The sequence below is a fragment of the Diadema setosum genome, chromosome 7, assembly GCF_964275005.1.
Source record: "Diadema setosum chromosome 7, eeDiaSeto1, whole genome shotgun sequence".
Classification (NCBI taxonomy): Eukaryota; Metazoa; Echinodermata; class Echinoidea; order Diadematoida; family Diadematidae; genus Diadema; species Diadema setosum.
In genome coordinates this window covers 9,326,881-9,342,342 of record NC_092691.1, presented here as the reverse complement: position 1 = coordinate 9,342,342, position 15,462 = coordinate 9,326,881, and the positions used below count along the sequence as shown (strand labels likewise).

General features: G+C 38.5%; 1 protein-coding gene across 1 annotated transcript; it reads right to left on the bottom strand.

The window, feature by feature from the left end:
* Window positions 1-3,434: 3,434 nt before the first annotated feature.
* On the bottom strand, window positions 3,435-13,977 carry LOC140231005 (complement C1q tumor necrosis factor-related protein 4-like). The gene is made up of 3 exons (XM_072311155.1): window positions 13,664-13,977; window positions 4,066-4,225; window positions 3,435-3,725 (listed from the first exon to the last, which is right to left on the bottom strand). The coding sequence occupies exons 1-3, from the start codon at window positions 13,737-13,739 to the stop codon at window positions 3,473-3,475; spliced, it is 489 nt and encodes a 162-aa protein (XP_072167256.1). The 5' UTR covers window positions 13,740-13,977; the 3' UTR covers window positions 3,435-3,472.
* Window positions 13,978-15,462: the final 1,485 nt, after the last annotated feature.

Genomic DNA, 15,462 nt, shown 5'->3' with positions numbered 1-15,462 from the left:
TGGTAAAACCGTAGTATTCCTTTTACCACCGCTGAGTGGAGTTTGTGAGTTAAACCCCTCCCCTTGCACTATGAAACACAAATCGAATCTTTGTGTGTGTGTGTGTGTGTGTGTGTGTGTGTGTGTGTGTACGTTTCATAACGTGTCCCTATCAATGGCGAATTATTTATAGGTGCAATACTATCATGACGTTATTCATTCTGGCAACAGGAGGGTGTTTATTATTTGAAGCAAGAAAATTCAACATGCTTTCACTTTTCTTGCATAAGGAATGAATGAATGAATGAATGAATGAATGAATGAGTGAATGAAAAAGCACTTGACTAACCGCTTTCAGAAAGCGGGGGGAATACAGTTGATGGAATGTGTACAATGGTGAAAGTTTCATGAAAAATGAATTTTTGTGGAATTTCCTTTATATTTTCTTTATATTGTTGTCCACACATGACGTCATGAACTCAAGCAGTCTCCTCATCCAGTGGTCCCAGCACCAAAATTTTAAAAATTCATAACCTTTGCATCGACTGTCCGATTTTCCTAAAGCTTTCACTGATGTGTTCCACTAATATTGCTGCTTTCACTCAATCCACATGTTTCTTTGGGTTTGGGTTTCCTTTAACATTTTATTGAAGCAAAACTTTATAAAGTCACAATGTTTTGAAAGGATTGTCTGCCACGTATTTTCCTCAAACTAATGTGTATTAGGCCTACTAATATTTCTGCATTAACTGAATTCACATATTCACATCGAAATCATTACGTTATGCATTTTCGACACTGTTTATTCTATTTTCATTGATGCTAATGAGAGTATTGACCTGTAACAGCTACGTCGGTAACAAGCATCTGAAAATGACGAGCTCATCGCAAAACGAAATAAGTCTAATCTTGTCAATTTGAGACATTTGCCATTTAACCTGTAAAAAACAACAACAAACAAACAATGAAATGATAAGAAATTATGGGGATTTCTTAATCATAACTTAACAAATATTCCGTGTTATGCAACAAAATGTTTCAACTATGGAAAGTATGAGTATCTTGTTCCATGATAGGGACGTATACGTACTTTTAGAAATGGCGCTTTGCGATCAAATTCTCAAAATATTATGGTGGGAAAGGTGACGGGAGGACCATTCATTCAGTCGCCATGTCTGCCACATTAGTTTATATGAAATCGACAACCATTTCCGTTTTCTATCAACGAACCAATTACAAGTCATTGTTTTTTTTTCCGTGACGGGAGATGTCAATGTGGGGAAATCGTTGTTTTTTATACGTTTTTCTGAAAAAAGCTGTAGGTTGAGTGACACAGACCAACTTCATATCTCCACACACTTCCTCATTTCTCTCTCTACACATCACACAAAACACACACACGCACTCACACTTGACCACATATAAACACGCCATCAGCACTCAATGGATCGCATACAAATTCTTGTTATATAAGTCGTTGTTATTTATATAAAAGTGTATTTTTATAGCTGTTAATTCAAGCGATACAAGACTAAGCACAGTGAAAGAACAGCCTCTGAAAGGCGTACTGATTTTTCGCTTTTCAAAATAAACCTTTGACAATAATTATCAAAGGAAATCGGACAAAAGAATGATATAGCAATGGTCCGACAACGTAGCAGTTAATACCGAACGATATGTGTGTCACACTGTTCGGAATCATGATTTCTTTGAAGGCCTATAACTGGAGTATACACACATAAATCATCATAACAGGCTGGGTATGGTAATGACCGCGTTATTTAATTTGAATTGATATTAACTTTCTCTGAAAAGCTCGTTACAAGCTATTCCATCGTCTTCATTGCTATACTGTATGCATTTCAACGCATGCATGGAATTGGCATGTATTGTTCATCGTTGCTTCGTCGGGCAAGCCTCGGGCAAGGTTTATGTTCGCTAGGAGCAACCTTTGGTATAGACCTGTTCGGGCTTAAAACACTGTAAATTATGTTAGCCATAACTGGGGGCTTCGAAGATAGGTGAAAAGATGATTCAGTGGATTATGCAATAATCAGCAGCTTTTTGAGAGGGCCTTGACAAAAGGCTATGCAGTATGAGTCAGGTTCATCGCTATGTCAGTGCATAAATCAGCTATATACATCGTATATAGCGTGAAGCATACTGAAGCTCCCAAGTTATGGCTGAAATAGACATTAACATATACCGCACCCAAAACGAACAGGTCTATACCAGTATGCATGTATACTTTGTTTAATACGTTGGTAGACACCACTATCTGACAGATGTACTGCAACAGCTGCGGTAACGGCACGAACAATAATAATGCAGCGATCATCACGTTGTAATCCAAACTGGATATCAAACTGGCATCTGGAGCAAATATTACATAACACACAAATCATGTATAGCAATATTTCTCATTATCACTCCTGGGAGTTCTATAGGAAGAGGTCAACAGAAAACAAAACTAAACAAAAACAACACAACAAGCAAACTCCAAATTAGACTCAGCTAAACATAAGCTAGCCTCTCTCTGCATAATGTGAATAAATAAATTACACGGAAGAACACAATGTACGTGTGCACACACACCTAAGAAATATGCATAGACTTGCATGCAACAATTCTATATGTGTGTATTCTTATGTGTAGTCCGACATGCATGTGCAATGAGTGGGGCGCTTCAGAGGGGGAGGGGTGCTCCGTACCCCTCCCCCTTTCTCGATGAAGAGCAAAATAATTATCATGTTTAAGTTTAAACAGCTTTTTGGGTGGAGTCCACACATCACCAGTGCACACTGTATAACATGCCTGGCCCCTAAAGTGGAGAGACGATCCTGGGAGAGGAGGTGGGGAGACAAATTTAAAGTCATTCTTTACCATCATTTTGCAAATGAAATTCAGCTTTGGTGCTTCAAAAAACAATGTAGTTCTAAAATGCGAGTTAGGAATAGAAACAACTTGTGAAAAAAAAGTTAATAAGTTTAATCAATGTTAAGTATTGTTAAATATACAAAATGTGAACAATATATAGTTATGATTACAAATGTTTCTGGACTAAACTGTCTACAGTTATGGTTTATTGAGAAAAGTAGTAATATTTCTTCATATTTTAGGTTTTATCGCAGAAACTTCATTATGGCAGAATGTTTTGTGACATAATTGACCTATACACATAATCATACATCAAATGTGATAACTCGAAAATTTTTGAAATCACTGCTCCCAATGGTAAACACTACCTTTAAGGAATGAAAGAAGCTCCTGCGGAGTAAGTGAAGATCACTAAGTGCTAACTTATATGTGTGAGTACAAATACTGAAAATCCTTGGTCGCATTTGAATGTATACCCTTACTTATAAAAAAAAAATGCATAAAATCCATTTCGCATCATTCCAATTTTGCCTGAATTCGTCAAAGCAAAACTCGCAGTGCCTACAATGTCCTCTCGTTACAGACAATCATGAAGTTGGAAACCAAAACTTCAGAATCAGTCCGTCAACTGGCTTTTGACCAATATCCCAGTGAAGGTGACAAGTGGAGTGCCCGGGTGACTGCGGATCGCGTACTCGTTGCCAGACTGGAGTTCCAGCCACACGACATCTCCAGGTTGCAAATCCAAGATGGCAGACTGCGAGGAGGTGCTTGGACCGCGTTTGTTCTTGTGGGCGTAGAGCATGACCACGGAATCTTCGTTCTTCTTCAGGCAAACCGAGGCAGCCTTTCCCTCATCTGGATGGATCCTGTGGACGAAGAGAGAGAGAGAGAGAGAGAGAGAGAGAGAGAGAGAGTTTCGCATTAAATGTCGGTTGGAGTGTTTCCTTGGAACTGATGGAGCCTAGCAAATTCATCCATCCATCTGCATGATTATCGGACAGATTAAAATCTAGACCCGGCTGTTATGCTCATGCATATAGGTATGGTTGAGAAAGTAGTATGACGAATGAAGAGAAACGTGTATTTAGAACGTTGCAGCTGTGTCGATTTCTCTTTTTTTCCTTTTCATCCTATAAATCATTTTGGAATAATCTCTTTGGTGTGGACTGTCTGTGCGCATGCCCGCAACAAAGAGAGCGTTCTTACGTGAACGTGAAGAAGTAGGAGCCAGGGATGGGACAGGTGAACTGGCTGTCCTCTGTACTGAAAGCCGATTCTGGTTGGCAGGACAGGATTCGGTCGAAAGGCACCCTCTGTGGATCAAGCCCGCCCTCAAGCACCGATGTGAAGGCCACAGAAAAGAATGCTGCATTCGGAAACAATGATGAATTGGCATGACCAACCACGACTCTACACTAACATCTATAGCTGTATGATAATATTAAATATTAAATGGGTTAGTCAAATACCGGTTAGTGATTGGCTAAACACAGTCACGCCATGGAGGCACATTGGTTATATTCGCCCATGGGCAGAACATTTTTGTACTGTTCTCCCACGGGAAAACATTTTCACGTAACAAATGACAAACGATACCAAACGATTGAACGATCATATTTTTCACGCAATCGATAGGATAAATTTGTTATTCCATACAATGTGAAAAATTAAGCCGATGACCGATTATTGTAATGCGTACGAAAGTATGATTTGACTAACCCATATAATATAACAAGTGATGACTTTTGTTGTCGGGAACATGTACCAAACGTTCCACTCTCAGGGTTTGAAATGCTATTTCGGGAGGCTGTAAGTCCCGAGACGAAATAACCTCACTCAATAGCATTTCAAACCCTTCGGACGGAACATTCGGGATGTTCCCTCCCCCGCCAGTCATCATCTATATATTATGTCTGTGTATGGTTGACTTCAATTATCTCCACATACATTGTATAAACCACATTGGTTTGCGTTTCGGTCAAGACAATAATCGATATTGTTTAACAGTATAGGTCGAAGTGTGATGACCAGTGCAAGCGAGTATTAGTATATGGCTACTTAAGTTTTCCCTCATTTGAGATTTAGTCTCCACTTTCACTGCACTTAACAGAGTTCACTGCACTTTATTTCGTCAAAATCCCCCTGAAACAAATTCATCAACTCTAAAATCTCTTTTCATTTTGAATAACTGCGGTTAATGTAATTTTTAACACAGAAACAAGTTTTCCTTTGACCGGCGTCATAACAATGTAGATGGATAGCAAATTTAGTTTATCATGTGACACGACGGGATAGAAGAGGAGATAATTATGTGATACTACATGTCCGGATTCCATTGTTTACTCTTGAAATTCTACAACGTCAAAGGGAACGTAATTTTTTGTTTAATTGATTGTCAGATAGGCACACTATACATCATGGTCACATGGTGTCATTACTACTACGACCGCTCCGCCCATTATACCCATGAAGGCCAAATTCACTGGTTAACATATCCTTTTACGAATACATCGTTCAATACATGTATAACTATTTTTTTTTTAATTTGCAGAAGTCTTTGATCCAGCTGATTGGTACCATGAGCTCTATCTATATTTCAGTTAGGGCCCATTAGTATCACGTACTGTAGCGCTTTGAGTGACAAATAATTGTCAGAAAGTGCGTACTATAGTATTATAGAAATATTCATTATGGCATCATCATTACCACTACCGTATCAGATTCTGTGCATGCTAGAGCCTTTAAATATTATGCTACGAAGAATGTATTTCATTATGTGTGCAGAGCAATGTAATCATTGCACACACACACATTCACACAACAAACAAGACAACAACAATAACAACAACAACAACAACAACAACAACAACACTGAAAAGTTAACGAGCATCATTCGGTCTACTGTGCGGTTTGATTTTCTATTAGTCTTGGAAAGGTAATATCGACTTATAGGCCTATAGATGATAGCTGCCTTTACCCGTCCTGAGAAATAAAATTGTTAAATACTTTCCGCCCACAAAATCACAAGTCAGACTGGAAATACGATTCAGATATGTGCTTGACAAGATGTGTCAAACATCCTGCAGTCCCTTCTGACCTGTGACCTTAGCCACCCGTCACGCCTGCCCATACATCTATTTTGACGTGTATTTAGGGCCTACTTTCTACATAAAGCCCGTAAAGCCTTTTATAAAATTATATTGTGCTGGAAGACAGTCAGGCAGGACGTTGCATTGTATATTATGTTTAGTGCCCTTCAGTCATTCCCTGACCTTACGAGAAGGCGTTCAGCTTTTTTTTCCCTGCCTTCTTGCGCATGTGAGCTGGATTCGACTGCTGTCGCTACACAGTGTGCATAGGGTCTGACCTCTATAGCCTGTCGTCGACGGGCCTTGCTCTGTTGAGAGTTCGTAGAGTCGATCATTATAATATCGAGGCAAAATATTATGATGAGCGAAGCAAGGCAAATAAACCGCGCGAGGAGCCACTACCGTCGACAAGTTAGAGGCTAGGACTTATGCACTAATTGGACGCAATTGAGCACATTATAGTAACATAAATGCCACAAAATATCGCCACACGAAACCAAGCACATAATATCTCTGCTAAAAATGCTTAGCATCGGCTGATAATCACGATATTTATCACGTTAAACTAATCATTTTGCGATAAGGTTTCATTGCAGCAGATGCCTGATGGATATCCGTTTTCACCTGTCTTTACATTTTCGGCAACATGCTCACTTCGCATGAAATATCGCAGGCCTACATCCAGCAAATAACGAACAGCATTTTGGTCAAAATAAAATACCGTGTGTGAGACGGCTTCAATAGAAATAGTTCCGTACGTCTCCTCGTATAGTTATTTTTTTTTTGTGTGTGTGTGTGTGTGTGTGTGCAGTCATAATGTTCTCAAATTGCCGTCTGTTATTTCAGACTATGTAAGTTGTGCAATGATTCTTTGAATGTGAGGGTTTTTCATAATTGCCTTTTCTAAAAACAAGTTGTGGAAAGGATGACGTAGTACTTCGTTCGAATTGTGATAAAGATAAGCTCTATAGCGACGATTATTATTATTATTATTTTTGAACATCATTATTTTTGTAATGTAGTCTATGCCAAGCTCTTCCGGCAGATCAGGGATGGCAGTCCGAGTATTACCACGTGTGGTCAGTAATAAAAGGCAGTCATAGCCTATTGGTAACCCACGACTTCTTGTCTGGCGCCCATGCAACTGGCCATACAGAAATTCCTCATACTCACTCACATACCATATAAATGCTTATTATTAATGTAAGATTTTAGCTGAGGAACACGTGCTCTACCCACGAAACCAGTCGAACATTAAACCTACATGTATTCCAAAAATTTCTGGTCACCTCCATGGTACAAAACGCTGACATATCAAATTCATATACTATTATATAATATATTTGTATTGTTTTTCCATGAAGGCGGGACTCCCTGGTTTTTCCGTTCCCAAAAGAGTCCTCATAATTATATACTTTTATTCTGAATAGGGGGATAAGACTATAATCCGGTGAACAGAACTGGATGTCCTCTTACAACCAGAATGACATGTCTAAACAAGGTATTTATCCGAACGGAAATACCAAGAAAAAATAGAGCTCAAAATGGGCAAATTGCAGAATTCTTGTTAATCATTCTTGTATGAAGACTCAACATTGTCACAATGTCACTACTCGTACCGTCCGCATACCTTCATGGAGTATACTAGTCTGGTTTCCAGACCCTTTGCCAACTGGACTCCGCGGCGCGAGAAAATCAACTTAAACTATACTAGTTTTCGACGTTGAGGGCGTTAATATCATGGATAGCGAAATAGTATGGGCAGAGGGTCTGGAAGCCAGACTAGGAGTATACATGTACTCTCTCGCGTTTATCACAACATACAGTGTTACGTCTCTTTACGACTGCCGCGCCCCGGGCATGTTAAGTATCTCCGTGCCCTAAGTATAGTTTCCACGCTGCGTCTCTAAGCACTGAACCGACATGATAAGCCATACACTTGTCTATAGCAATAGGTTTCCCGCGCATTCGTACGACACTTCCCAAACGAGTCGTCAGCTATCGGGTGAAGATTGCACCGAAACGTATACTAGTTCCTTTGCTCGTTTGGGCTAAGTTACTGATACACCTGCATGGAAGTAGCCAACTGCGCCTCTGTGTACTGTTACAAAGCATGTCGTATAAGTTATAGGTACACTGTCAAAGCGTATACTGCAACTTCATAGCAAAGTGAAAATCTTACCCTTTCGTACTTACAAGAATGGGCGTCCATAATTGCTGTCAGTAGGCAGTGATGCAAAGATAAATCGCTATACCTCCCAGACTAAGGCCGTCGTAGAACGAATGGGCCTCAAAGTAATTATAATAATCCATTCCTCCCTCCCCGTTAAAATTTTCCCGTATCTCTCCTTGTGGGCCTACACGTATAAAGTTTCAGTTCTCTAGCTTGTTTATTTAAAACTTATGTGATATTATACATTCACTTGTTTTCCTTTCTACAAGTGATTATAATTTCAGGTGATAATGTACGGATGTGCTCTACATGGACATAAGTTATCTATACAGGCATTCGATTTAGCGATGATAATATTATATCTTTATTCATCTCTTTTTTATTGACCGATATTTTAGAAAATCTCTCACTTTTATTACGGATATGCAGTTGCAGATACATCAGCCAGAGTGCTTCGTATTAAGACATGGTGTTTTTACAGTTTGAATGAAAGTTTTACCCTCTTTCGATGGTTCTTTAAAACAATCATACACACAGGGAGGGGTATGGAGACTGGCACAGTCGGGCGCTTATGGCATTAACACGTGTGTAATGGGTATGTATGCTTGCGTGGGTCTAATGTCTGTGTTTGATTGTGCGAGCTCCATAGTTAGATACTGTCTGGTTTAAAGGGATCGTATAGTTTTGGTTGAGACCTAACTTAAGGTTTCTAACATTTTTTGTTGAGATAATGAGAATCCTCTTACGTAATATAAAAGAGCTTATAATTCCAAAAGGAATTCGCCGTTTATTTGATGAAAATTGATTTTGAAATGGCCGATATATCCAAAACAAAGCAATCTTAATAGAAGGTGGGACCCACCTTTTATTCGGATTGCTTTGTTTTACTTTGTTTTTGGGTGCCTCAACCATTCCTAAACTGATTTTCATCGAATAAACTTTGTGAATTAATATTAGTATGGTGTGCTGTGTAATATTATTTCATAAGTGGTTTCTTGGGGTCTAGGGCAATTACCCCCTGGGCAATTACTCCGGACCATTCCCCTGGCCCTTATCCTAATCCTAATCCTGAACCTAATCCTAACCCTAACCCAAACTCCTAACCCTTAACATAACCCTAACCCTAATCTTTACTCTAACCTTACCACTAACCAGTATTTAGCCGGGGTAATTGCCCTCTGGGGGTAATTGCCCGGATACGGGTTTATGGTATCTAGAAAAAAGTTCAAAGCCAAATCCTCATCCCACATCTCCACTAGTATACTATCCCTTTAAATAGGCCACGGGACGAGATGATGTGAGTGTGCATGCTCCTCTTGAACTTGTGAGAAGAGAGCAAGGCGCCTATAGCATGAATGGATGGGATATTGATATCCGGCGCAGACAAAGGCGTGTTGATGTTATGACTAATAACTCCCCTTGCCAGAAAAAAGGGGTCACAGGTCAGACCCTGTATAGGGACGCTGTGGCATAGTGGATAAGACTCCCGACTCCCAAGCGGAGGACCCGAGTTCGATTCCCGCCCGGTGCTTACGTCCTTGGACAAGATGTTTTTACCCACTTATGTCCCTCTCGACCCAGCTGTATAAATTTAATGGGTACCTGGCAACGCTGCTATGGGGTAATAATAATGGCAAGGCCCTCTGGAAGAGCACTGGCTACACTGAAGAGGCTACACCCTGATGGGTGAATAAGACCTAATAATAACAATAATAATGATAATAATAATAATAACAATAACAATGATAATGATAATGATAATAATAATAATAATAATAATAATAATAATAATAATAATAATAATGATAATAATTATTATTATCATTATTATTATTATTATTATTGTTATTATCATCATTATGATTATTATTATTATTATTATTGTTATTATTATTATTATTATTATTATTACCCTTACGAAAAAGTCCTGTGGTACTCCTGTGGTAATTACCACAGGACGGTACCACAGGACAGCACCACAGGACAGTACCACAGGAAAGTACCACAGGACAGTACCACAGGAATTGTCCTGTGGTATTTTGGGACATACCACAGGACAGTACCACAGGAATTCCTGTGGTATTTTGGGACGTACCACAGGGCAGTACCACAGGAAATCATGTGGTATTTTGGGACGTACCACAGGGCAGTACCACAGGACTATTACCACAGAACAGTAAATACCACAGGAACTGTCCTGTGGTATTTTGGGACAGTACCACAGGACAGTACCACAGGTCGATCATTACCACACAGCATTACCACAGGGCAGTACCATATGGCATTTCCATGGTACCACAGGAGAGTACCACACAGGATAGATCGAAAAAAAAAAAATCTGGGAGAATTTTAGTCACATATCAAGGAATATTCCTGATAGGTGAGTGATGGATTTCAGGACAAACATGGCCCTACTTAATAACTTGTCCTACTCCTAACATATAACCTCAAATGACAGTCTAATGGCCAAGTGCCAATCTAGTCCTATAATAGATCTATATAGTCATATTCTATTCCTAGGTAGCCATCGACCGTATCAGTACATATATATATGGCCGTCTATCCGTAAAGCATTAAGGCATGGTTACTAACTCGATTATACTTTATTATCAAGATATGAAATTACACTTTCATAACAATATCTATGATATTGGGAATAACATAACATAATTAGACAATCTTTCATAAAGTTCAAAGTAAGTTCCATCATTAATACTTTGGCTTTTTAAGTCATATATGTATTTTCTAAAATCTAGAGTGCTTTTTATGAATATTCATGAGCTATGTAAAAATTTGTACCATAGGAGTACCACAGGAGTACCACAGGAGTACCGTACCACAGAAGTCCTTATGAAATTTCTCATGCTTTACATCAGCACTTTCACTAAATAGGTAATACTGTAGGAGTATAGGACAGGATAAGTAATGGCAAATCAATTGCTATAATTCACAGCATAACTCATCTATCAATTAATTGAGGAATATTAATATGTGCTTTTCATCATCATCACCATCATTATTATCATTCTCTCGTACAGTGTTGCTATCATGTTTCAAAGAAGATGTGTCAACGTAAATACTATTCCATCTCCTATGAAACGAGAGGATCTATATGTGTTTGATATGCCTGCGATATGTGCCTTATGTGCATGCATGGTGTTTAGCGTTGGTTCGTTCAGAGTTTTTATGAGGGAATGAAACCAACATGATATACAGTATACGTGGATTGAGGTAAGGCAGAAATTGAATATAGCAGAACACATCGGTCAAGTTTGAGGAAAATCAAATATTCCGTTCAAATATGATTTTAAGTTTCAGTACAGCAAATAGTGAATAAGGAGACTGTCAAAATGTGATGTTGCACAATGTTATCGTCTATGATATATTTATAAAGAAAATGTAACATTTCAAAAAAGTCATAATGAAAAGTAAACACTCAGTATATTCTACTTGTTTTATCACTATTATGTTGAAGGTATTTGTATTCCCTCTCCCTTCTGAAGAGGTAAGCCATGAAATTATGTTTGAAAATGAAAATCTGTTGAATTCTATCTATTTTGTTTATTAATATTGTTTTCCATGTGTGACATCACATTTGTTCTTCTTATCAAGCGACGGCTGTACAAAAACTGAACAAAATTTATAACGTTTGAATGTATTGGTCAATTTTCCTCAAACTTCACTGATGCGTTTTACCTTTTCATCCACTCAGTCCAGGTTTATTTTTGGTTTCACTCGCTTGGTGTCTGGTAAAAAAAACAATCCAAACCAAGGATGTTTTATACATGGAGTTCCAACTGGCTGTAATTTTACAGTTGTCAGATTTCTATTGATGTACAAAAGAATTCCACAGGTGCACTTGTGCCTTTGATGATCGATGTTCGACGCCGCCGTCTTGCTAAGCAATCTGAAGATTCATTTTGAACGTTATCATAATGTTGGCCATATTTTGCTTATTTATTTATTTATTTAATGAAATAAAATTTCACTTAATGATAAAGCATGTAAAACAAAAGTCAATTCCGTCCAGAAATTTGCGCAAAAGTGTAAATCAGAGCTGTATCATGTGAAAATGTTTAAAACTGTACCATCCTGGAAAGCTGGTTTTATCACTTTTCCTCTTAATTTCCGCAAATAAAACTAATATGGAATAATCTTCAAGTATAATTCTTTATTGATAGATATATCAGATTAGTGCCCGGGAATGCCCAGTCGGGTAATTTTCATCTTTATTTCAGCAGTTTTTGCTCAAATTCCATTCGTGCATCCTCGTGTCTGTACCACCTATCTTTTATAAAAGTAATTTCCATCACGAAGACATATCTTCCTTTGAAAGTGGCTGGTGATTATGCAATGAGACACGAGTCAATTGTCTCCGTATCTGCGTGGCAGATCCTGTTTGGCACATGCTTCAAATATTTTTGATCGGCGGCTTCGAACATCTATCAAAGGAAATAAGACGGTTGTGACTCGATTCTCTAGAACCTCCTTGTCCAAACCAAGCCCAGCATATACATATATAGCTGCTGCAATTCACGAAGATACCAAAAGCGTGATACCAAAAGCGATATCTCGTAGTCTGAGACGATAATAATGATGTGCATGTGTCGCGTGTTGATGATGCGTGAACAGTTCATTTATACGCGTCTCTTCAAGTCAAAACCGAAAGTGATGTAGTATATGGCGACGGAAGCGCTTCTCGCGAATTGATGAACCATTTGAACATTTACGACAATTCAACGCGTGATTTATCAAACATTAAGTTACCAGGTAGGCCATACTTGAATTCGATCCTCAATGAACGTATGGTATATATTGTGATATTGGCTAATTTCTGTGGTAAAACGGAAATTTCATTAGAAGTTTGCTCCTTCCTTTCACCCGTCACCCATTTTCGCTTTGTTTTGTTTGTGTTCTCTCTCTGGATGAGTTTGTCTGGCCTATAAGAGATTTTTTGTTTGTTTGTTGTTGTTTCTTTCCCCCCTTAATATAGCTTTTATGATTTTGTACATAATCATGAAACGGTTGTTTACATGTACTTGCAACACATTTCTGTATGTTGCAATGTACATGCATGCAAGGCATGGTAGTTTGATATTGAACGCACATTATAAAAAGAGAAAATAAGATTTAAAATGCTTGGAATGTGCGGTGTATCAGATTCATCGTACTATGGGCCAACACTGCGAGCGAAACGCAGCGAAGGAGAGGATAACTGAATTCTCCTGCTGCAGAATTCCTTCTTACTAGCATTCTGAAACTACACTGACGTAAAACAAGGGAGATCACATTTCCACACAAACACATGACATCATGCATTCTCACATTATCACATTTGTTAGCGTATACTTACCATGCTTACTGTGAGTTCATATTTCGAAGAGAACATTTAACGCGCTCAAATAAATGTTTTATAATGCACTCAAAATCTGGTTCAGCGGCACATGCATCTCTGCATTGGTATTTAGGTCGAAAGCATGAGATCGCACTGAAGGTTGTAGTTATCAATCAAAATAGATCAGGCAATGCGAATTATATTTACCACTTGAGCCCTGAGGGTCAGTGCCAGCTTCCAGCGATGAACTTAGACCCATGACTGACCCTACCCAAGACAACATCAGTGATGTGAAAGGTCAACTAAATCCTGCACGTAGCTCAGGAGATTTCGAAGGTCATGATGTACAGAAAAAAATGGATGAATGCAAGAGAGAACTTTCTCGATTCTCTTCTCCACTCCTGCATCAGTGTAATAGGGGTTGCGATGTCTTCAGCAACGCGACAACGAGTGACGAGTGTTTGCAGCAAACAGTAAACACAACGGGTATCTTTACCCTGATGGTGTGATAAGTTTTCCCGTTCTTCTGTATCGGGCGTCTTGTGGAGCAACGGTTTATATATTTTTCAGGTATAATTCAAGATATTGCTGTCTGATACACAGGATGTCAATGTCAATGGCAAACAACTTCCGACAGATTGCACACGATACCATCAGGAACCAGTGCACCACGTGAATCCATCGATGGTTGAGTTTGACAACTTTCAGAATGGCAGAACATTGAACACCAGTGATAGGAAAGTCCGCCAATAAGAAGTAAGGGGAATTTTCCGGTGCAAAAGCGCGTGATCACAGAATTCTTACCGCCCTGCGCAGAGGGCACTGCGCTACAGTAATTACAGTATCTGTACACACTGGAGTCTCACAGAACTACATTGCAGTACCTGCTCTTGTATCTACACATTGTCATCACACTCTGGGAACTAACTGTCAATATGTCAGACACAGTTACTTTTGTAATACAATGGGCAAATAACAGGAGTAGAAAGGACACACTAATAAATGGCTGATCGAGCACACGATTAAGTGAATACAGATATTCATCTTGCTTGTTGGTGCGTGACGATGGAACTGACGGGTGACAAGGTGTGTTCAGGTTGTCGGAAAGTAACTTCCAAAAGAGATTAGCAGCTAGAATATAGTATCTGATAGCAAACATGCTGAGGGTCAAATTTGAACACACCTATCGCTACTATATAATGGGTGACGTACTGCATGCGTTTGTTTAATTGTTTGTGTGTTTGTTTATGTGTGTGTGTGTGTGTGTGTGTGTGAGTTCTTACCTTGGCTGTGCCTAACGGGGTATGATGGAATGACTGGCATCATTGCGTGAAATTTGAAAACTTGTAGGGTGCAGAAACCAACTCTCGTGTGGTCATGCAAATATGCAAAGTATTATGTTTAAAGAGTAAATGCAAAAATAGATAAATCAATTTGTATCAATTTTAGATAGTTGAGATTGAAGCTTCCGAAAAAACATAATTAATATACATTTGATAATTTTAATATCTTCAAAAAACTTCTTGATTTGAAACTGAGGCATTCAGTATGATTGAGAAGATTTCAATTTTCTGTATAATTTGATGGTATAGCATTACTTTAAGAACAAGTTTATCTTAATATGCATGTGGATTGAATGAGAATGCAGCAATCTTAGTAGAGCACATTAGTAAAAGTTTGAAGAAAATCGGACAAGTAAAGTTATGAAGTTTTGAAGTTTCATTGACGCCATGGCTTAATGAGGAGATTACTACAGCTTGTGATGTCATATGCGTATAGAACAATATAAAGAAAATGTAAAGAAAATTTGACATAAATTATCTCTATTTTTCTGGAATGATAACACAGCACTTGACCTGCCTCTTTCATAATTATAATTATTGTCGATGGAATGTGCACTTTTTCAAAAAGTAAACTCTTATTGAATTTTGTTCATTTATTTTCCTCCCAATGACCGTTCTACGCATGTGACATCATAAACTGTAGCAGCCTTCTCATTTTAAGCT